This window comes from Pteropus medius, unplaced genomic scaffold (assembly GCF_902729225.1).
Source record: "Pteropus medius unplaced genomic scaffold, Ma_sr-lr_union100, whole genome shotgun sequence".
Taxonomy (NCBI): Eukaryota; Metazoa; Chordata; class Mammalia; order Chiroptera; family Pteropodidae; genus Pteropus; species Pteropus medius.
This window is the reverse complement of record NW_024355990.1, coordinates 6,239,874-6,261,463: the sequence shown is the minus strand read 5'-3', so window position 1 is coordinate 6,261,463 and position 21,590 is coordinate 6,239,874. Positions and strand designations below refer to the sequence as shown.

Here is a 21,590-nt window from a genome sequence, read left to right as displayed (position 1 = left end):
AGGATCCAGCAGAAAACAAGAGGCTGGAGCGGCCACGCCCACCTGCCCGCCAGACCCTGTGCTAGTCCGTCCTTCCCAGCAAAAGCTACGAAAGGACAGGAGGAGAGGAGAGGGGCCGGCTGCTCCCAGGACAGAAAAATAATCATCAGTTAACCCTGGGGCTCGCATCCAAGCTCCTAACTCGGTCCCCTGGGGCGTGGTTATAGGACACAGCGAAATCTGAATTTCACAAGAACAACAAATAGTATTTTAGCATAAGGTATGTTCCCACCAGACGTGGGGGGAGTACTCACACTATAACTTATCCTTTGTACGCCTGAAATTCAGATTTCACTCAACATCCCCCAGTTTTCCTTCTGTTTTGTTGCTAAATCTGGCAATCCTATACCTGTAGCCTCAGGGCCCGGGCCTCGGGGAGTCAGGGAGGGGGCTGAGCTGGCAGAGAGGCCTGAGAAAGGAAGGGGAAAGAGTCAGCAGGGGAAGGGGGTGAGGAGGAAATAACCCAGTTAAAACAAAAGCTTGGATCCCCCATAGGAAAGATATATTACTTTTCAAAAAGTCATTTTCCAGAAATATTCTACACTGGCCGCCTTGAGTTTTAGTAGCTATGGGGGTGGGGCGGGGGGACTACACACAGACGCCCACCCCACACAACTCTAAATAAAGTCTGAAGCACTTAGTATAAAGGATTTCTAAAAGGACTCGATGTTCCTGCCGGTGGCAGACCTAACTCTGTTCCAGATACCGCTCTAGAAGGGTTTAAACGTAAGAAGAATGAACAAACTCAGAGAGGCTGAGCGACTGCCACAGCCTGCACCTAGTGTCATGGGGAAGGGCTCCTGCTTGAAGATTTAAGCAGCCCCGGGGCCTGCCTTCGGCCCCGCACCCTGTGCCTTGTTTAGTGTACGCATTGGGTCTAGCTTTACTCTAAGGGGCTCCAGGCTTCAGGTGCAGGAGCCAGGCAGGGGGGAGGAAGGGACAGGGACCCGTGACCACCCCCTTCTTCCTGTCACACCCATTTACGAGGGTCACAACAGAGATGCCAGGGAGGAAAAGGAGAGCTGAGTGTCCTCAGCCCTGGCACCGAGGCCGCCTCTGCCGCACGAGGCGAGGCAGGAACTCAGGTGGACATCTGGCATCCATTTGAGGCCGGGAAAGGACACTGACTCCTGCTGTGAGGACACAGCCCCGTCCCATAGAGCTGGGGAGGCCACGGTGTGTGACAGAGTCAGACGCGCAGTCGGCACCCAGGCCAGCTGCCCAGTCCCCCGCGGGGCCCCAGGCTCAGCCAGCGCCCTCACCCACAAGGTCCAGGGCCTGTGGCCAAAGCCAGACTCTCGGCTGCCCCTGGACGGGAAGGGGACAGGGGAAGGTGGTGGAGGGCCAGGGGCAGGGAGATGAAGCCAAGAGCGTGGAGCCGCCCCCTCCCCCCGCCTCACACTCGGATCTCATCCTCCTCTTCCTCGTCCATGAATGAGAACTCCCTGTCCTGCTGCCGGGGGGGAGGGCCCCGGGCCCTGTCTGGCCCCCGGAAGGCAGGGCTGCGCTCCTCCAGGACGCCCGAGGTGCAGCTGGACAGGGAGCTGCTGTCCCGCGTGGTGTGGCTGCCCAAGCTGCGGGCGGAGCCAGGGCTGGGGGCCGCGGCCACCCACCCCTCGTCCTGCAGAGCCTGTGAGGACGGCGGGGGCGAGTCCCTGCCGGCCTTGCCTTCCTGCCTGGCCAAGGGAGGGGCCGCCGCCCCTGAAGGGGGAGCCTGGGAGAGACTGCCTGGGTCCTCGCTGCCACGGTAACCGCCGTCCTCCTCCTCCGGTTCCCACTCCTCCTTGTCCATGATGCTGAGGACATCGCCCAGCATGGACGGCCCCAGGTCGATGTGGAAGGACATGATGGACTCCGCATGCTTCAGCCCAAAGCTGGCCTTGGGCACGACGGGCAGATCCGTCAGGTCCCCGAAGGCCTGCTCATCCAGGAGGGGGTCGGGGGAGTGGGGGGCGCTCGCCCCATTCCTCCGGGGCACCTCCCCCACCCCCGCGGCCTGGTGGTCCCCCTCCCCGCCGTTGGCCTTCTTCACGGGGCTGGACGACAGGCTCTTGGGCAGCTTGCTGGAGCCCTTCTCTGCGGCCTCCTTCTCATTCAGCTGGGGCAGGGACATGGCGTTCTTGACAAACAGGGCCGAGTCCCGCAGGGAGCCCAGCATGTCCCTCTGCTCCCGGTCCCCCCTGGTCACCGACTGTGACCGCTTGCTGCTCCGAAACTTCCGGGACAGGAGGCTGCGTTTGGAGGACGAGGAGGAGGCTTGCTCATCCTGGGACTCGCCCTCCAGCTCGCCAGCCTTGCTGTTGAGGAAGGAGGTGTCCCCAAAAGCGTCCCCTGCCCGGCCCACGTGCATGGTGTGGCGGAAGTCGCCCAGCGGGGCGCTGATCATCTCGGCCGTCAGGTCCACTCGGGAACGGCGCTTGGAGTGCACGGAGCTGGACACCAGCTGCTTGAGGATGGGCATCTTGCCTGGAGGGAGGGGAGGCCGCAGGCAGGTCTGGGGTCAGATCTGAAGGCGGGCAGGTGGAAGGGCGATCAGGAAGAGCTCATAGGGCTGCAAGGAAGAAGAGCAGGCACAGGCTTAACCAGGGCTGGCCTCGAAAGCCCATCTGCCCACGGGCTGTTATTCAAACCCAGCTCCCTCCCAAAATGAAATAACGAGAAACGAGCCGGCAGTCGATTTCATAACCCTGCCTTCTCTTCATCCACAGATTCCCAGGTGAGGGGAGTGCTTTTCACAAATCGGGTTGGAGTTCAAGTAGCCACAGGCATACTTTCCCTGAAACCTGAGACAGAGGCAGAGATCTTTGTTTAAAGGACAATGACTCCCCGCCCTCACACCTCCTCTGCAGCCAGGATGCTGCCAGAGCAGACTTGCCACATTTAAGGACTCAAAGCACACAGGAGACGCCAGCAAGCAGCCAGGAAAGAGAATGAACCTCTGACTCGACGACTCTGACCGAACACCTGGTCCGGACACATGCTGTAAGTCCCTCCTGCTCTCTGACCTCCATCCCTGTGAAGTTAGTGGACACCTCAACCTGAGTCACAGTCCTCGGAGGAGGGAAAGGACGGATGGGCCCCAGAGAGATGCTGTCTGGCACCTGTGCGTATGTGGGCGGCCCGGCTCACTTTCTGAATCAGAATTGGGGTGGGGCTGCTGGGACCCACAGAACCAGCTCCCCAGCCTTCCGGGCCAGCTTGCTGGGTGTCCCTTAAGTGATATCGCCATGGTGGGGCCCCAAGCTCTCTGCTGGGGATCCATACTCCACCTCTCCGAGAGATCGAGACTGGAAAACTCTCCCCCAATTTCTTTCATCATCAGGGTTGCAAGGAGGCAGGGACTAGGTGACCTAGGCCCCCTGGGACCTGGAACCACACTCCCCCCAAGAGATTAAACTGAACCAAAGAATGGCAGAGGGCCACCTGAAAGCTTGAGACACCACCCATGTAGCTCCAGGCGAGGGCCAAGTTGAAGTTCAATGTTAGAGCCAATCCAGCCCCTTCCCCTCGGGAGGGACCTACTAAATCCAGCAGCATAAGACTGAGCAGGGTGGGGAGAGATGGGCGCAGGGGCTTAACAAAGTAGGGTGGGTGAGGGGTGGTGCTGGGCCACGAGGCCTGCCCACCGCACAGTTTTCAACAGCACCCTCATTGCAAGCCCGCCCTTCCGACTGCAAAGCTCACCCCGTGGGTGCTGCAGCTGTTTATCCCTCCCCCTGGCTACTGCCCCAACCTGGGCCCCCATACCTCACCTGGCCCCTGACATCAGCCCATCAGGTCTCCTCGCTCCCCCCTTTGTCCATCTCCAGTCCCTCCTCCACCTTTCAGCTAAAACAAAAGCTTCTAGGACTCCTCCGAGCGTACCCCGCAGTCCAGCAATCCGCCCCTGCACCCCCACTCAATGCCACTGCTCGCTGCTTCCTGGGCCCTGTACCCCGCACTAGCCTGAGCTGTCTCCTGGGCTCCAGGACTGGACACATGCAGGCCCCCGCTGGATACCCTGTGACCTGGTGCCCCCAACATCCTCAGGGCTTGGCTGGGACGTCACTTCTTCCAAGGAACCGTCCTAATCCAGGGTGAGTCCTGCCGGCCACCTTCCATCCCCAGCAGAACTTTGGGTGTCCCTCCTGCCCACAGCCACCGGTTATATTGCTCCACCCCTGCTGACTGGGCTGTAATCTCCCACTGGACTATGAGCTTCCAGAGGGTTCTGGTGGCTCTGCTCACCGCTGAATCCCATCCAGCCGTGTATGGCACAGATGCTCTCAACACCTGTCGGAAGGCCAACGCTCCCCCCCTCTGCCCCCCCAACCCCTCAGTCTCCCTTTCACCTTCTCAAGCCCAAGGACAGTGCTGGCTTCACTCGAGCTTACAGCCTGGCTCCGGGGCTCCCAGGCTGACCTCTGTGTCCTCCAATCCCGCTCCCACACTCTCTTCCTTGCCCAGCTGCTGATGTCCAGTCTCATGGCTCCCCCACAGGCATACTGCTTGTCATTTCAGCAGACAAAGTTCTCCAGGGCAGGTGGGGGGAGCCAGCCCTGTTGCATAGATAACCTGGGCTGGGCTCAGGGCCAGGTGAGAACCGCACTGAACCGAAAGGCCTCGAGGTGACCCACCAAAGCCAGGCAGCCCTCCCTCCTCCCTCTCCTCCTCCTCCCTCCAAATCCTTAGGAAAGTAGCTTCCCCTACCCTAACCTGAACCCTCCCTCCTGCCCACGCCCTGCGAGCGAACCTCTCAACAATTGGACAGAAACATCTAGACCAGGGACTGGCAAACATGTTTATGGAGGGCCAGACCATAGAGGCTTTCAGCTTAGTGGCTAAAGGTGTCTTCGTCCCAGCTCCACAACTATCTCTGCAGTAGGGAAGCAGCCGTAGACTATATGTGAACAAAGAGGTGTGGCTATGTCCCAATAAAACTTTATTTACAAAAACAAGTGGTGGGCCGGGTTTGGCCTATGGGCCATAGTTCCTAAACTAGACACAAGAAAAGCACTGGCCTTGGGGTCACCCCCTCGCTGTTGCTCCAGGTCCAGTGCTCTTTCCACTCCATCCCAGGCTTCTGTCTGGCTTTTGGGGGGTAGCATCACTGGTCAGTTACCGTTACTAATTGAGCAGCCCTCCCCACTTCCGGCTGGGACTAGGGGGTGGTGGGGGGCCCCGAGAAAGGAAGAGCCTGGCTGCTGCCTGGAGAAAGTTCTTATACAATCGTTGAGCAGGTTCCAACACTGGTGACCCCTGGACCCAGGCCGTCCTTTGTGGTGGGACCTGTCCTGCACGTGCTGGGACGTTTGGCAACATCCCCGGCCCCTTCTTGCTCGACACCAATAGCATCTCTTCCCAGCTGGGACAACCACATGTCTCCTCCACAAATGCTAAATATCTGGGGTGGGCAACATCGGGCTTAGAACCGCTACCCAGAACCAAGAATATGGTGGGAGGTAAAGAAGGCACCACCAGGTAAACAGAAAACAAGGGAGAGGCAGGCGAGGCCGGCATGGGCGGGGTGAGTAGGAGCGGAAAGGGTCAGAACTGTGGGAACGCAGCAGCGACGTAAACTTCCAGAATTGCATAAGGGTCTCAGCGTAATGGGCAGGAGTCCCCGGCTCAGGAAGGAACTTCAGGCCTGCGGTTTCCTGATCTTAAGTGCTTGTTCAAGTGCGAGAAAAGGAACGAAAACCACAGGCCCAGCTGCCCAGGACCCGCGGGGATGATGCAAAGCCCCGTGGCCTGGGCGTCCTGGCTGCAGGGAGGGAGGCCCCGCCCTCCCGTTAACCCCTCTTCTCACATTCTTGTGGACAGGGCTCCGGAGCAGAGTGAGAGGGGCCAGCCTCAGGATTGCCCGGACCCTCCACGGCCCAACACCCCAGGGAGACAGCGACGGGTCTGGCCAGTGCCCTCTGCGGCCTATATTCTCACCCCCTGGGGGTGGGAGGCTTTGCTGCTTGTGCAAAACTAAACCATCTTCCAATACCCAGCATGACAACGTCCCGAGAGTTGGGGCCTAGATGGCCACCTGCCCGTCTTGTAGGACTCAGCAGTCCTGGGGATGGGGAGGGGCTAGGTCCCCAGGATTCTGGAGCTAAGAGCACAGATCAGACAGGCTGGGCTTAAGGCCTGGCAAGAACTCGCCGGGTTGTTCTAGGCCCCTGAGTGACATTGTCACCCTAAGCTTCTAACAGAATGCTTTTAGGGTGAGGAGATGGAACATGGAGTTCAAGTATAAGCAGGTGGCCCAGGCCAGTCCTGGGGACAGTTCAGGTGGCCCGAGTGTCCCCCGAAAGATCTGCCCAAGGGAGCTGCAGCTTTGGGAGGCAGCGTTGCTAAGCGCAGTGACTCAGCTCTGGGGAAGTGGCTAAAACAGGCCGCTGAGGACAGGGCAGCCACTCCCCACAGCCTGCCCTGGGTGGGACACCCCCACCCCACCCCGGAAGCCACATCCCACTTTCCTGGCAAAGGAGACCAGAGCAGCACTGGCTGCTGTCTCTGACTCTCCCAGCCTCTGGTGGAACCAGATTCCTGCAACCTTGGCCTCACTGACCACAGAACATTCCTCCAAGGCAGGAGCACGAGGCCTCCCCTGAAGTCCAGGACCCTGGTCAGTCTACACGAACCACACCCTTGGCAGCTCCCTCCGTGCCTGAGACTAGAGAATCACCCGGGCCTCCCAGGGCAGCCCGCCCAGCAGCTCCCAGACCTACGGCAGGAGAGGCTGGACCAACACACTCCAAATTCCCAGGCAGTGGCCTGTCCCTGGCAGCCTGGCCCAAGCAGGAGAGGGACTTGGGTTCTCCTGGGGCAGCCAGGCAGGCCTCCCCCTTTCCAGCTGACCCGTGGCTCACAGCCACCGCCGCTGTGCATCGCCCCCCTCCAGTTTCCCGAATTGTTCTAACCATCCATCCTATACCAGCACCAAGCAGCATGGCCGGACAGAGCGGGCATCAGTGCATGATTTCATTCGTGGCTGAGAATGGCTACAAGAGGCTTCATTCATCTTTCTCTGTCTCTGTCTCTGTCTCTGTCTCTGTCTCTGTCTCTGTCTCTCTCTCTCATTCACTGACTTACTGCATACCCACTGATTTTCCCATACTCTTCTGCGCCCTGCAGACAGAGCAGTGAATATGACAAGGTGGCCACACCTGTGCCTTCCCGGGCACACCTGCAGTGTGAGGGGGCGGGGGGAGGGAGCGGGGCTGCAAACATGAGGATAGAAACGGTATCTCGGAGTCCTCACTGTCAAGAGGGAAACGAGGTGACACGGAGGAGTGTAGGAGTTACGTACGGGGGTGCCGGGAGGTCCCGCTGATGCAGGGCGCTGCCAGCCGGGTACCGAACGGTGAGAAGGAACCAGGCAGGGCAAGAACCATCCAGCAGAGGCCACGGCACATGCCAAGGCTCAGAAGCGGAGAAAAGTTAGTGGAACAACATGACAACCCAGGGGCCAGGGCCCAAGCCACTCCCCCTGTGAGACCAGGTGGGTGTTTGGATAGCGTTCCAGGTGTGCAAGGGAACCAGCAGAGTTCCTACACAGGCAGGTCGTCCAGTTTTCACATGTGGACACTCCCATGGCTGTCGGCGCTGACGGCATGGAGGAAGGGAAGCAGGAATTCAGGGCAAAGAGGAAGGAGGCCAGGACGCGGGTGTGGCTAAGGGGCTGGACAGAGGGGGCCACATCCAGGGCATGTTTTGAAGGCAGAGACACCAGGAGCTGCTGAGGGCCCTGCTGGGGGAGGAGAGAGGAAAGGCAGAATCGAAGGGGACTCCAGGCGCTGCAGAGCCACCGAGAGCGCCAGGTGTCCTCTCCAGTGGTGGCTCCCACCTGGCGGGCCAGGAGTCCTTCTCCCAGGGGTGCGACCAGCATTCTACCGCTAGGTAGAATGGAACTTGGCCCAAATGCGGGAGGCATTCTGCTCCACAAGGTCCATCAGCGGGAACAACTCGCTGAAGGGGATCGTGCGAAAAAAGAAATTCAACGTAACACGGCCGGTGACTGTCCGCAAGCGGTTAGCTCTGGCTCTGTCGCCAGAGGAAGATCCGGTGCTTTCTGGAAGGCTCACCGGCCTTATCCTATGAAGATAAGAAGTCCTAGTGAAGGGGAAGGCTGTTGTTCCCTCAGTAGAAGAGGCCAGTGGGCGGCGACGGGAAAGGCCAGCACTGTGCATGCTTTGATCCACACTGTTACATCCTGCCGGAGGGACGTCAGTGGGGCTGTGCTGGGCTTGTAGCTGACTTTAGTCTACTCTGAATCTTATAGTTCCTTCACGTGCACTGCCAAATGCCCTCGTATTCGAAAAGGGTGCTGTTTGCACCAGGAAATTAAGAAGCACTGTCTTAAAATAATCTGAGCTTCAACAACCACAATTAAAAGGGGGTGGGAAAAAAGCCCAGGATGGGAACAACATCATCATAACTCCTGTACCCTTGTGTATCTGTGTCAAAGATCTCCTTAAAATTAAGACCTGGGCGTGGAGAGACCACACTCGCAGAGCCGGAGAGACTCAATTAAGGGACTTGCCCTAGGTCATGGATTGCAGCCAAGGCTATGTTCCCACACCAGGGCTCCGGCCACTATAATAAGCCATGCACTGCCCACAGTGACGATGCCCCCGGCACATAAAAACATGGAGCGCGTAATATGTCTATATATACATATATACACATACATATACATAGGTTTTTATAGGTTATACACGTCTGTTATCAATCCATGCATCAATTAGTTTTAGTTTTTCTCTTAAAAAAAATTTATACACACACACAAATATATATACAAGTTATAATGTTTTCTTTCTGCATCCCAATGGGTTTTCTTACATCCCCCTGGGGGTGCTAAAATAGCATCTGCAGCATCATATGACCCCCACTGAGGGGTCCAGCATGAGAGGTCGAGGACACCCTAGAGGTCATACAACTGTGGAGGCACGGAGAGGCGAAAAAAGTCACGGAGTTGGTGAGCGACCCAGGTGGCATTGGAGCCCAGGTCTCCTATCTCCCAGTCTAAAGGTCTCTCCCAGATAACACTGGGATTGACTCACTGTCAGGTGCCCAGCTGGACAGCGTCTGTTACCGTCTTGCTCACAGTAAGAGTTGGGGAAGGACCTTCCTCCCACCAGGTGGCAGGTACTAGGCACCACCAGGCAGGCGGGAAGGTACACGACACTGGACAAAGAGCTTCTCACAGTTAAAATGATCCCAGGACGGGGTGGTCTGGTGGCATCGGGAATTATGGCAATTTCTTTGAATAATGGCTTTAAAATGAGTGTGTTCAGAAACTATTTTAAAGTCACAAACACAGATATTCGGAGAAGCCTTATTCATTATAACCGAAGGTTGGACACAAACTAGTATCCAACAATAAGGTAAAGGCTGGGGAAACTGGGAGCCACTAACTCAACAGATTATCACGCAGGCACGAAAACCGGTCACCCAATGTCACCAAGTGGAAGGGAAAAGGCAGAACTCAACGCAGAGACCACGACTCTATGCAAGAGTCAAATGTGCCCTCGTGAAAGATTTAAAGGCACCAAGAAATTAAAGAGCTATTGTCAGGCTTGAGAGGAAAACAGGCTTTTGGGGGAAAAAAAAAAATCTTCCTTTAATGTGGCGATGTTGTTTGAATAATAATTTAAACATCTCAAAGCATCAAAGGCTTAAGGAAAAGCCTTTTAATTTCAAAACCAGCTTAAAACTATCTAGTTCTCAGGGCTCAGTACAAGCCACCGAGAGGGGGCTGGGTGAGAATGTTCGAGGGCCACCCTCTTGTAGGGAAAAAATCTCCTATTGATGTCTGTCCTCTTTCTCCCTCTCTGCCCCCCAAATCACCCCCAAGCTGGATGGGGTTACTGGGTCCTCATTTTGTTCTAAGTTGTTTGGAAGGAGAAAGTGGACAATGGGTAACAACCTGGTGTCAGGGAAAAGCAGGGAGCTTAGGAGGTCCCCGAAAAAGCTTGTTCCCCAACAGCTGCTTCCTGATGCTTGAGCCTCAACTGAGCAGACAGGAGATAACAATCGCCCCCGCCACCCCCACCTCCGGAGGTTGGCTGATGTCCAGAGACACTGAAGCTCCGAGCTGGGGGCCAGCCTCCCACGGGGGTATTCTCACAATGGAATCTTATGTGGGAGCCCCCAGGGCAGGTGACGGTTCTACTTCTGCGGCTTCTACGGCCCCAGGGACCAGAGAAGGGGCAGGGGTCACACAAGGACAGCCAGCACCCTAGTGTTCCAACCACTGGCTGACCGCCCAGCCGTGTGCAGAAGCATTCATTGTGAGTCTGCTACACACCAGGCCGCCGTGCTGGGCCATCATAAATGTCCACCTCTATTTTACAGGAAGGGAAACTGAGGCTCGGATGGGGTGATTTCCTTTGCTTACTCTCGCAGATACTAAAAGGTGATTTGAACCCATGTCTGGCAGTCCTTGGAACTCATGGTTTTCTGTACGAGGCCATGCCCCCAGGTCGATTCGGATGGCCATAGCTGAGAATGTGTATACAGAGGGGCAGGGTAGGATGGGATTGGTGAGGTTGTTTATCTAACACCCTTGGAACCAGCGCTCACTTGACGGACTCCTCATGAGAGGCCTGTCCCAGGTGTGGCTCCGATGGGCCCCTCCTGATCGATCTCATTCCTACTTCCTGTTCTGAGGAGCCTCCCACAGCTCTGATTCCCCGAAAGGTGAGCGGTGGGGGACCACCTGCAGAAGCCTGGACTCTCCTGCATATTCAGGAGTGGGCCCAGCACAAGGCCCCGCCTCCCAGGTGACTCACACCTGTCCTGTTCCAATCTCCATCCAGTGTTTCTTGCTATTTCCAGTTGCCAAGAAGAAAGACCAGAACCCCAACCCAACCTCTCTCCCTGAAATTTCCCAGGCCAGGCTACCTGTGTGCTTCTCCCTGCCTGCCTGCTGGCCAATCCAGACCAGGCTGGTTGGCCCAAGTGTGACACTGCCCAGCCACACTCGGGCAGATCCCATTTCCTGGAGACACACATCCTCTGCTTGGAAAAAAGGAACAGGAACAAGGCTGTTTCACTACAGGCCTTCCGCAGCTGCAAGCAGCTAACGCACATTCCCCAGACCTCTCTGCTGGGGAGGCAGGAGACGGGAGTGTTACCGGGCAGCGCGGTGACCTGTCCCAGGTAATTGGGACCTCAGGCTCCTATCGGAAGAGGGCTCACAGGGTGAACTGCGCAGGGAAGAAAGAAAGAGTCCAGGCCAGAACTTCTCAGAGGCTTCCACTTTCTGCTGCCTCTCTAGGGGTTATTAAGTAATTTATACCTACACTGTCCAGTACGGCAGCCACTAGCCTTGTGTGGCTAGAGAGCACTTGAAATGTGGCGAGTCCAAACTGACACGTGCTAAAGGGTCAAATACACAATGGACTTCAAAGACTCTGAATGCAAAAGAATATAAAACAGCTCAGCAATACTTTTTATGGTGATTACATGTTAAAATGATATTATTTGGAATACACTGGGTTAAATAAAATGTTAATTTCACCTCTTTCTATTTTTTAAAATGTAGCCATTAAAAATGTAAATTATACACGGGCCTTGCAGGACGCTTCTCCTGGAGCGTGCCGATTCAGACATTTTTCTCTTTTATCATACAAAGAAGACTTTCCAGTGTGGACCAACAAAGCCGACCACTGTTCACATTTGGGTGAAAATAAGAAACATGTTAGCAAATAATGTTACATTATTTTAGGTTAAGTCCTAACAGCCTCAATTTTGTATCCACTAGGCCACTGGCGAATGCTAAGTTGTTTGAGTTTTGTTTGAACACTGTAACGAATATCCTTCCAGCTAAGTCTGCGCCAAGGCCCTGTTTCCGGAGGATGCATGCTTATAAGTGAGTAAAATAACTTTTGTTTCTTATTGCTAACTTGTTTTCCAGAAGGTTTTTTACCCAGTTACAGTCTCACCGACATAGGATGAATTGAAAACAAAACACAACCACCATCACCGGCAGCCTCGCAAACTTGTCATTTGCGTTTCTTTGATTACTAATGACAGTGAGTATTTAAAAAACAAAACAAAACAAAAATATACTGGCATCTTTATCCTTTCTCTTGTGAATTGCTTGTTAAAGCCTCCTTTTCCTATAGGAGGGAGGGGGTTTCACCTTTTCAGATTGATTTGTATGGCTTTTTAAAATATTAAAGCTATTTAAATTGTTGACCATCATATTTTGCAAAGCTTTCTACAGATTTATCATACATCTGTTTTCTATCACGGTGATTTTGTCGTTTTCTTTACCATAGAGTGCTTATTAGTTTTTACATGGTCAAATCTGTTTTATGGTTTCTGGCTTTACTATCACGAAACAAAGACAGTCTGCTCCCACTCCTTAGTCTATGGAAATATTCACTTCTAAAACTACCAGGTAATGCAATATTTAAAAACTACTCAGGAAAAAAAAAAAATCTAGAAGGAAATATACCAAACTAGAGATGCCGGTGGCTTGTGAAATTGTGGGCCATTAAAAATAGAAAATAAAAAAAAATTAAAATATAACAATAGTGTTAGTTACTGACTCCTTATAGAATTCCTTATATGAGTTAAGCATCAAACACTAACCTTATCAGATGCTAAATTCCTTATATATATTCCAGACTCCCTTGTCCCTTCATTCCTAAACCAGGCCTATACTGTCATCCTATAAAATATGTTGTGAGTATCCAGTAGGGGAATCTCCCACTTTAACTTTTTTCCCAAAATTTTCTTGGCTTTTCTAATGTAGTGGTCTTCGAGATGGACTTTGGAAACATGTTATTAAGAAACCCTGATGAGATTACTTTGGAATGGAAAGGAAACAATAAACTGAATTGGGAAGAACTGACTGTACTACAACATCAAGTCCTCATATCCACCTATTCAGTCTTTCAGACAATCTCCATTAAATTTTGTGAGTTTTCCTCCTACAAGTCTTGCACGTTTCCTGTCATGTTCATTCTGGGTTACTTTATGGTCTCTTGTTGGGAATGGGTTTTGCATCCTCCCCATGGCTATATTTCCCGACTGGTTATATAGCTGGTATATGGGTAACGACAATTTTTAAAATTTATGTCTATTTAAAGACCACCTTGCTCAACTCGTACTGCTTTGTACACTCTAATCAACTTTACGATCGAATCTTCTGGGCTTCGCAAGGAGAGACAGACCCAACTAATAATAATTCTGCCTTCCTCACTCCTCATTCTTATCTTGTTTTATTTTCCATAATTGCCAGTATAATGCTGAATACTACTACTGGTGTAAAATATCCTTGTTCCTGGCATTTGCAGTGATATTCTAAACCTCGGTCTTCAATACAGTAGCCACTAGCCACATGGGGCTGTTGGGTACTTGAAATGTAGCTAGTGAGGCTCAGGAACTGAATTTTTTAATTTTGTTTAACTTTAATTATTTTAAATATAAAAAATTGATGCTCGATTCAGTTATTGGGAAACTTAATTTTGTTTAAAGCAACTTGAGTGTGTGAATCCACTTTCTCAACTGTACATTTTAGGAAACCCAAATTCTGACTATTGATGAAATTTAGCATCCAAATTGCGACGTGCCATAGGTGTCAAATACACACACTGGATTTTGAAGACCCTGCATGAAAAATTATGTGAAATATCTCACTAATAATTTTTCTGATTACATGGTAAAATGATAATCTTTTGGATATACTAGGTTAAATCACACATATGGAAATTAATCTCACCTGTCTTTAATTTTTAAAATGTGAATACCGGACAACTTAAAGGCACGTATGTGTGGCTAGCTTTATACTCCTGTTCTAGGGGTATTTCCATTAATTGTGATGCTTAGATATTCTCGATCATCTTAAGGAATTTACAGTTCTTACAGTTTTTAGGAAAATAATGGCAATAACTTGGCCAGGCTGAGTTGTCGGAAAAACATACTATGACTAGGATAACTTACCCTTTAATTGCTGGAAAATATGGAAGATGATGTCCTACTTATACAGGGCCTTGTAATGGAGAGGGCTGCAGAATAACCTCTGCCGACGTGGGCTCTGACAGCTATCAAGGCTGTGTGTTGAAGAACCCACTCTGGGAACCGCCTTTGGACCCCACCCATGGACCTCAGATGGACACGTCCCCCCTCCCCCACCATGGGTCTTGGAGGAAGTATGAGAAAGGAACTAACACTCATTGAGTTTTTACTCTGCGCCAAGCTAGAGTCTTTATTTTGATTAAACTGCCTTTTTTTTTTTTAATGTACAAACAATAAATACACTGTCCTGGGCATTTAAAAGGCTTTATCTCCTTCATTCTTCCCAAACAATCCTATGGCGTTATTATCATCATACCCATCTTGTGCATAAGAAAACTGGGGCTTAGAGTTAAATGATTTACCCAAGTCACCTGGTTGCTAAGGACAGAGAAGAGTCCAGGTCTGCCTGATTCTGACCCCTGGGCCTTTTCTACTTTTTCCGTATCAGGGGAGAGTCATGAGCACTATTGGGGTCCACGCCTCTGAGGTCTGAGGAAGGTTATGGATGTATAAACACTCACGGGCTGCACAGTTTTGCAGAGCATTTCAGATTAAAATCTCCCTAGTCTGGTCACCCCGTTCCCCATTTGTACCAGAGAAGGTACAAATAGATAAAAATCCTGGGAAATATAGAGCACGGCCCCCTACCCCCACCCCGCAGGGAACTCCTGCTCCTCCTGGGCTGGGAATGGGCCACTCTCTTCACTCTGCATCTCTGTCCCTGCGTCCACCTCCCTCCTTACGCCAGAGCCAGGGGCCCGGCCCAGAGAAGGCAGGCAGCAGGAAGGGGAAGGAGAAGGCCCCTCTCACCAGTCAGAACTGCGTGGGAAGGGAAGAGAAAGGACTTGACTTGGGAGTGACAGGAAGCAACAAATCAGGAGTCAAGATGATGAAGAGCCAGTGACTCGAGGGCATTCAACAACTTTGCTTGTTTACAGGGCTCTTCCTGGAGACATGTTTCCCCGCCACCCCCCACCGCCACCTCCGCACACAAGTCCCCATAGAGAGAGCCAGGAGAGGGGAAGGAGTGCCAGGTGGGGGCCCCACTGTCCCCAGGCAGCCAGGTCTCCTTCATTCGGGAGTGGCCCTGTTGCTCCCCCTTCCTGCCCAGGGCCTCAGAGGGAAGCGCTTGGGCTTGAAATCAGATCTGCCAGGCCTCGTTTGGTTTCACTTTGCTTCTCCTGAGATCGGGCTGCTCAGCTGAGGAGTGGGGCGTGAAAGGACACTCTGGGGTCTCCAGAGGGAGCCGGGTGACCTGGACTCACTCCAGGGCAGGCCGGCACATCTGCCATCTTGGTCCTGCCTGAGCATGCAGTGTTCTGGTACAAGTATGGACCTGGGGCCAGACTCCCCGGGTTGTGTGAGCTGGCTCGGCCAGACTGAGCAAGCTCCTTGTGCCTCAGTTTCCTCGTTAGCTTTCAAAGCAATCGACGACATTACACACGTCCTGTGTTATTGTGAGGATTAAATAAGCTAATACAGGTAAGCCCTCAGCACAACGATGCAGGAGGAAGGAGCGCTCTTGCACGTCTGTTAAGAAGATGATGTTGGGACGTGTTCCTCCCCTCGGCGGTGCCCTATGTCTATACTTTGAAAGGTAAGAGGAGAAGTCCAGCATCCTCAGTGACACTCTGGCCACTGTCACTCCCCTAAGTTCAAAGAGGACACATTATTAACTCGAGACACACCTCCAGTGTCTCCTGAGGACACCTAACCCAAAGGCTCCAGGGCTGATCCCTTTCAAAGTCCTTGGGGGTCCCCAGGGTGAACTGCTGCAGGTGGAGGGGTGCTCCTAGCTTCTGAAGCCCCTGTGCAGCTTGTAGTCCCCAGTGGCAGGGGGAAAGCAGCCTGAGACTTGGTTTCTTCCCCCCCCACCATGTCCCTTCTCTCCCCTTTTCACCTTTAATAATGCAGATGGAGGAGGCTGGCTTCTAGCAAACAGGAGTCAAGCTCTTATCAATTTCGGTTTGAATCTGGTGGATGAGGTGGAGGCGGGGAGAGAGAAACTCTACTTCCATTCTTCCATAACTAAAGACCCCGGGTGCTACCAGCGGACAACAGTACACAAAGCTTCAGCATGACCAGCCCCCAACGAAATACAGCCTGGTCCTTTGGGCCTAACCAGATTCCCGTTAGAGGAGCCCATAAATCGTACTGCCTGACCTAAGGGGCTTCCTTTGTGCCCTCTGCCTCTCTACTCCCATGATTTGATTGAGCCTTAAACCCGATGGGGGATGAGGGGAACGCCAGACCCCTTCTGATGCTTCAGGGACCAGAACAGCATTCTAAGGAACGGAAAAGGGTTGCACCGAGTAGGAATTTGAAGCAGAAAGAGGGGCAGGGAACAGAAGGTGAAACAGCCTGGCCTCATTGTCACACTGGGGAGCTCTGAAACTGGGGCCTGCAGACCAAGTTCACTGACCATGCGGACTGCATGGACCCAGGTATGAGAACCCGAACTCAAACTCTCCCAGGGGGCTGTCCCAGGTGTCCCCACCTGCCACCCCAACGGCCAGGGGAGACGGTGGTGGCTTGAGCAGCCCTGGCTGAGCACAGAGATGCTGTCCCTGAGTACATAGCTAGGGATCTCCCCTGCCCTGACACTACTGCTTTTCAGATGCCCTGAGCCCCTGGACCAAAGGAGGCAGGGGGCGGCCCGGGGGGAGGTGGGGGTGGCGGGCAGTGCCAGCCGTGCGGAGCGGTTCTTACAGGCTGGGTAAGAATCTAAGCTTTCCTTCATGAATAAGCCCAAACCGCCCCCACCGACCCAAAGGGGAGGTCCTTCCTCCTCTCGGGAGGCTAACTGAAGACCAACGGTGCCCCTCTCCCTGGCAAAGGACGGCTCAGGATACCAGCACTGCCACCCTGGCACGGAGCCCCGCGCTACAAGCTGGCAGTGCCTAGGGGAGACTCCAATGGACGTTACTGGAGGGGGCCCAAGGCTCCGCCAGAGGCGTGTTTTAAGCTGGGGCTTCAGGGACGCGGTGAGCAGGAATGTGGGAAACTGATGGCGAAGCTTCCGTCTCAACATACTGCAGGCAGAGAAGGGCCATGTCCAGCCCGAACCAGTCCCTTCCACCACGGCCATCTAGCTCCCTGGGCTGTCCTCCCGAAAGCACGTCCTGGCCAGAGCGGGCCTTTGGGGTCCTCTGCCAGCAGCTCTGAAGTTTGGTTCCTTTTCCCAAAGTCCAGGAAAAGCGTCAGGTACACAGGTCAGGAGACTAAGCTGCGGGTGAGCTCCCTCGGCTCCGGGCCAGGTTGCTCAACCCCTCTCTCTCCTTCCCTGCCCCCAGCCTTATCTCTGGCATCACCCAGATCCTGTTTCTCCCAGGGCCAGACTCCCCCCACCCCCACAGGGGACAAGCTCCTCTGGGCCTGTGGAAACATCCTGCCAAAGACAGCTGGGCTCACTGCCCAACGGCAACGCTGGGTGCTCTGGCCTCTGAGGCCCCTACTCCTAACCAATCCAAAGCAGGGGTGGGGCGAGACCACCTTGCCTACCACACCTGGGCACAGCCTGCCCAGGCCACAGAAAATCAACCAAGAGCTCCAAGGGTGGAGAAGGCTGGACTCCCTGAACCCCAGCCAGCTCGAGGTCTTTCTGGGAGAGCTCCTGACTTGCCAAGGAGGGTCTAAGACCCCCCTCCCCCCAACACACACACACACAGGTCGCTATTTGCTCACCCCCCTCACCGCCCCATTTTGTAGAGGAGACTCATCTGCTTGCGGCTCCCTGGTCTACAGCCCCGGTTGGGTCTGCACATCAGCCTGGGATGAGCTTCAGTGGGTGGGTGTAAAAAAGAAATGAGCGGGAGAAAGCAGAAAGCCCCAGAAAACGGAAGGAATGCTCCAAGGAGAGGCCTGAGCTCGGGAGGGTCATGCGAACACTCGGCCATCAGTGAGCTGGGGCCACGAACTCAGGGGGACACCAGAGCGGCTCCAACTCCCCGCAAACCGCCGGCTCCTGGAAGCAGGCTCACTTTATCACACTAACCCTCTCCCATGCCCCGCGGCGGTCACCGGGATCCCAGGGGTGTCTCCCACGATTCCCTGAACTCTGTGGGCAGCAGCAGCTGGCCTCGGGGAGTGGAGAGGCGAAGTCCAAGTTGGGAGCAGATAAACCACTCATCTGCTGGCCGCCTGGCCGATCGCACAGCACAGCTGATAAAAGCTGGAGCCCACATGGCACCCCACCCTCACTGCAGGGTGCGAGCTCCCACACAGAAACAGCCTCACAGGTGGCCAGGCGATGCACCCGGAGCCCCGGGGCTACTCACAGGTCTGGCTGGGCCCAGCCCTGGGCCAGCAAACCCCTCCACCCCATTTCTGGGGAAAATCTACAGCGTGGCTCCCCCTTTCTTTGTGCCCTGTTCTTTGTTCTCTTAAAATTCAGTCCACCCTGCCGATGGCCCCCTCCTCCAGCCCAGCCTCGGAAAGGGGCGGAGGCCTGGGGAGTTGGAAACCCAGACCCGGCAAAGAAGTTGCATTGCGGAGACCGTCCGGAACGGGGCCCCTCATTGTTTACGCTGGCTGGACGGGACGCGTTCTCTGGTCCAGATGGCCGCAGGAGCCGGGGGCTCAGACGCCGGGGCAAAGAACCTGCACCGTGGACGCGGCCGAAGGCCGTGGGAGCCGGTCGGATTGCAAGGGGTGACAACAAGAGAAGAAGCAGCATTGTATTTCCCTTCCATTCTCCCGGGGAGAGAGAGGAAACTTCCATAGCCCAGGCTGCAGGGCCTCATAGGGAAACACAGGGAATCTGGTTTGAGTTAGCGAGGGCACCCCTCCCCCGTCTCACTCACACACACGCACGCGCACACTCACACACACACATTCACACTCACACACGCACGCACGCGCGTGCACACACACAAGCCGGGCTCGGGCTCCGTCCTCAGCCCTCCGGCCCCCGCTCGGTTCCGGCCCAGCTCTCCCAGCCGGGCGGTCACAGGCGGCAGCCCCGCCCGCAGGCAGCCGGCGAGGAACGCACCGAGGGCAGGGGGCAGGGGGCAGGGGGCACTTTTGTACCCCCGGCGGGGGGCGCTCCAAGGAGGGGGCGGAGCCAGAAACTGCACATCGCGGCTCCGCCTCCCCAAGCTGGAGATTAAATCATTAACCAGCCGCTCCCGGCCCGCGGCCGAGCACGCAGCGCTGTGCCCGGGGCGCGGCTGGAGCGCGGGTCCGGCGCGTGGCCCGCTCCCAGGCCCCAGAGGGACGCTGCGCTGCGCCCCGGTCCTCCGAGGCGGCGGGCGAAACAGGAGCCCGGCGGGGACGGAGGGGACGGAGGCGACGGAGGGGACGGAGGGGGCGGGGGCGGGCGGGGGCGGGCGGTATTTGTCCCCTCGGCCATTCCCTCCCAGGCAGCTCCTTCCCTCGCTTTCCGGCCCGGCGACACTGGGTGGCGTGCGCTGCAGTGTGTGTACGAGAGCGAGAGCGCGCGCACAAGCCTCCGCCACTACAGGCGAATAATCCGGTTCTGATCCACGGAGAACTCCGTGCGCACACACGCCCCCCTCCGGGAGGCCGCGGGCGGCGCACCGCCGACGGCTGACCCTGCCCGCAGCGACGCACACCCCGCTCCCGGGCAGGGGCGGGCCTTCCAAGCCGGGCCCCCCACGCCACCCCACCCTCGTCCCCATCCCCGCCCCCACCCCAGCGGCGCCCTGGCCCAGGCCGGGGAACCCGTCAGGGGAGTGGAAATCGAGTCGCCGTGAGGCTTCGTCCGGCTCTCTGCCGCCCCCCGCGCCCCCAAACCCCGCTCCGCTCCGACGCCGGGGGCGCGGCTCCAGTCCCTGCCCCGGCTCGGCCACCCGCGGGCGGGCGCGGCGGGAAGCGGCGGCTCCCCACGGCCCCCATCGCGGCTCTTTCAATCCTTTCCGCCCCGAGCGGGGGGGCTCGAGCACCCCCGGGCCTCGCAGCGTTCAGGTGCTGTCGCGGTCACCTACCTTGGTCCCCAGAGACGCGAGCGCCGCGCGGGCACCGCTGCGCTCTCAGAGGCTGGGTGGGCTCCGCGCGCGGCCGGGGCAGTCGGCCCATGTCAGCACCGGCGCTGGTTTCGCTCTGGCTCCGGCTCCCAGGGCTGTCGCCGTGCGGACACTCCCCTTCCAGGCTCCGCCCGCGCCCTCCCCCCGCACCCCGCTGCGCTGATGTCACGGCGCCGCGGCAGCCAATGGCGGTGGGGAACCTCCGCCCGGCCGCTCGGCCTCCACCGTTCAAATCTGGGAGCCTGAGACTTTCAGAGCTCCGGGTGGGGCGGCCCAAGCCAGGAGCCTGGCCGCGACCCGGACCGGTGGTGTCCTGGGGCACCTCCGCCGCGCAGCGCTGGGGCCCGGATCCCCCAAGTGCAGCCGCAGGGCCTGGGGAGCGACTCCCCCGTCCCCCCCCCCCGAGGCTTCTCTCATTCAGAGCAGTGACCAGACACGGATAACCCCCGCCTCCTCCCTCCCGGACTCGGTACCGACGGGAGATGGGAGCCCGAGGCGACGGTCGGCGCCGCCAGGAACGTCATTCCATCCCAGACTTAATGGAAACGAGAGGGGCGGGGAGGAGCGGGCCCCGAGGCCAGCCGCGGACTGGGTGTGAGGAGGGTTTCTGCAGCTAACCTGTCTTTGATCGTCCCGCTTTCTGGTCAGTGCCCTTTGCCCGAGTGACCGCAGAGTCTAAATTCTGCTCCACGGGAACCTCAAGGGGTGAAGTCCTGAGTGCTGGGGCCTTTGAATAGCAGGCCTTGGGTTTGATTCTTTTCAGAGCGAAGTGCCCACTCGTAAGTGATCGTCACCAATCAATGCCAGCCGTGAAATGTCCCGCAGGAGAGTGGACACGGCACGAAGTCCAAGTTCCCTCACTCTTAGCCGCTCCCTTGCCTGGGTGTTCAAGAAAGCGGGGTGGAGGTAGTGGAGGCTTCAGACTCCCTCCCACCAAAGCGGCCTCGGATGGAACCCCTCAGTGGGTCCCTTTTCAGCTGGCACTTTCTCCTCATTGCTGCCAGCTGTAACCCTCCCCGCGCCCCTCCCGCTTACCTGTGTCCCAGGTCCCTTCGCTCCTGAAATCTCAGCTCAAATTTTATCTGTCCCAAGAACACTTGGGGGATTCTCCAGTCTTAGGCACCTCCCCCCTAGGCCCGTCTCTTTTCTTCCTTTTAAAACAAAGGATTTCATCTTTGGGGCTAGCTGACGGTAATCAGTCCTTTTTACAGGTGCCTGGGGGTCGGGTGCGTTTCTAGGTAGATAACATATCAATGAAGCTCACCTGCAGGAAGGACAAAGTCTTTTGTCTGTGATTGTTCTGCCCTGATGGAAATTAAATGCTCTGCCTTTGAGGCTCCTTCCACAAACACTTAAACGTTCACTGAGGTGTGCCTGTGCGGACAAAGCTGTGAAACACCCAGTCTTGCCCTCAAGAGGCCCAGGGTGGACCCAGGCTGCCCAGGAAAGAAGCTCAGACCCTTCGCCACACTGCTCCCCAGTGCATGGCCAGTATTCCCTGATGCTGGGAATCCCAGGCCTGGGGATTTCGGGTGGACTCTGCCTCCTCAGTAAGAAGTTTTG

General features: G+C 55.8%; 1 protein-coding gene and 1 long non-coding RNA gene across 3 annotated transcripts; one reads left to right on the top strand and one right to left on the bottom strand.

Annotated features, from left to right (window-relative positions):
• Positions 1-602: 602 nt before the first annotated feature.
• Positions 603-20,147, bottom strand: CDC42EP4 (CDC42 effector protein 4). 2 transcript variants are annotated; one of them, XM_039859189.1, is made up of 2 exons: positions 19,989-20,147; positions 603-2,590 (listed from the first exon to the last, which is right to left on the bottom strand). In XM_039859189.1, the coding sequence occupies exon 2, from the start codon at positions 2,498-2,500 to the stop codon at positions 1,436-1,438; it is 1,065 nt and encodes a 354-aa protein (XP_039715123.1). In that variant the 5' UTR covers positions 2,501-2,590; positions 19,989-20,147; the 3' UTR covers positions 603-1,435. The 2 variants fall into 2 exon arrangements, with proteins under 2 accessions (XP_039715123.1, XP_039715124.1); XM_039859190.1 differs by lacking the exon at positions 19,989-20,147 and adding an exon at positions 17,992-18,095.
• Positions 11,222-12,962, top strand: LOC120599994 (uncharacterized). Its single transcript, XR_005652050.1, has 3 exons — positions 11,222-11,473; positions 11,780-11,887; positions 12,779-12,962. It is a non-coding gene; the product is annotated as an uncharacterized LOC120599994 (long non-coding RNA).
• Positions 20,148-21,590: the final 1,443 nt, after the last annotated feature.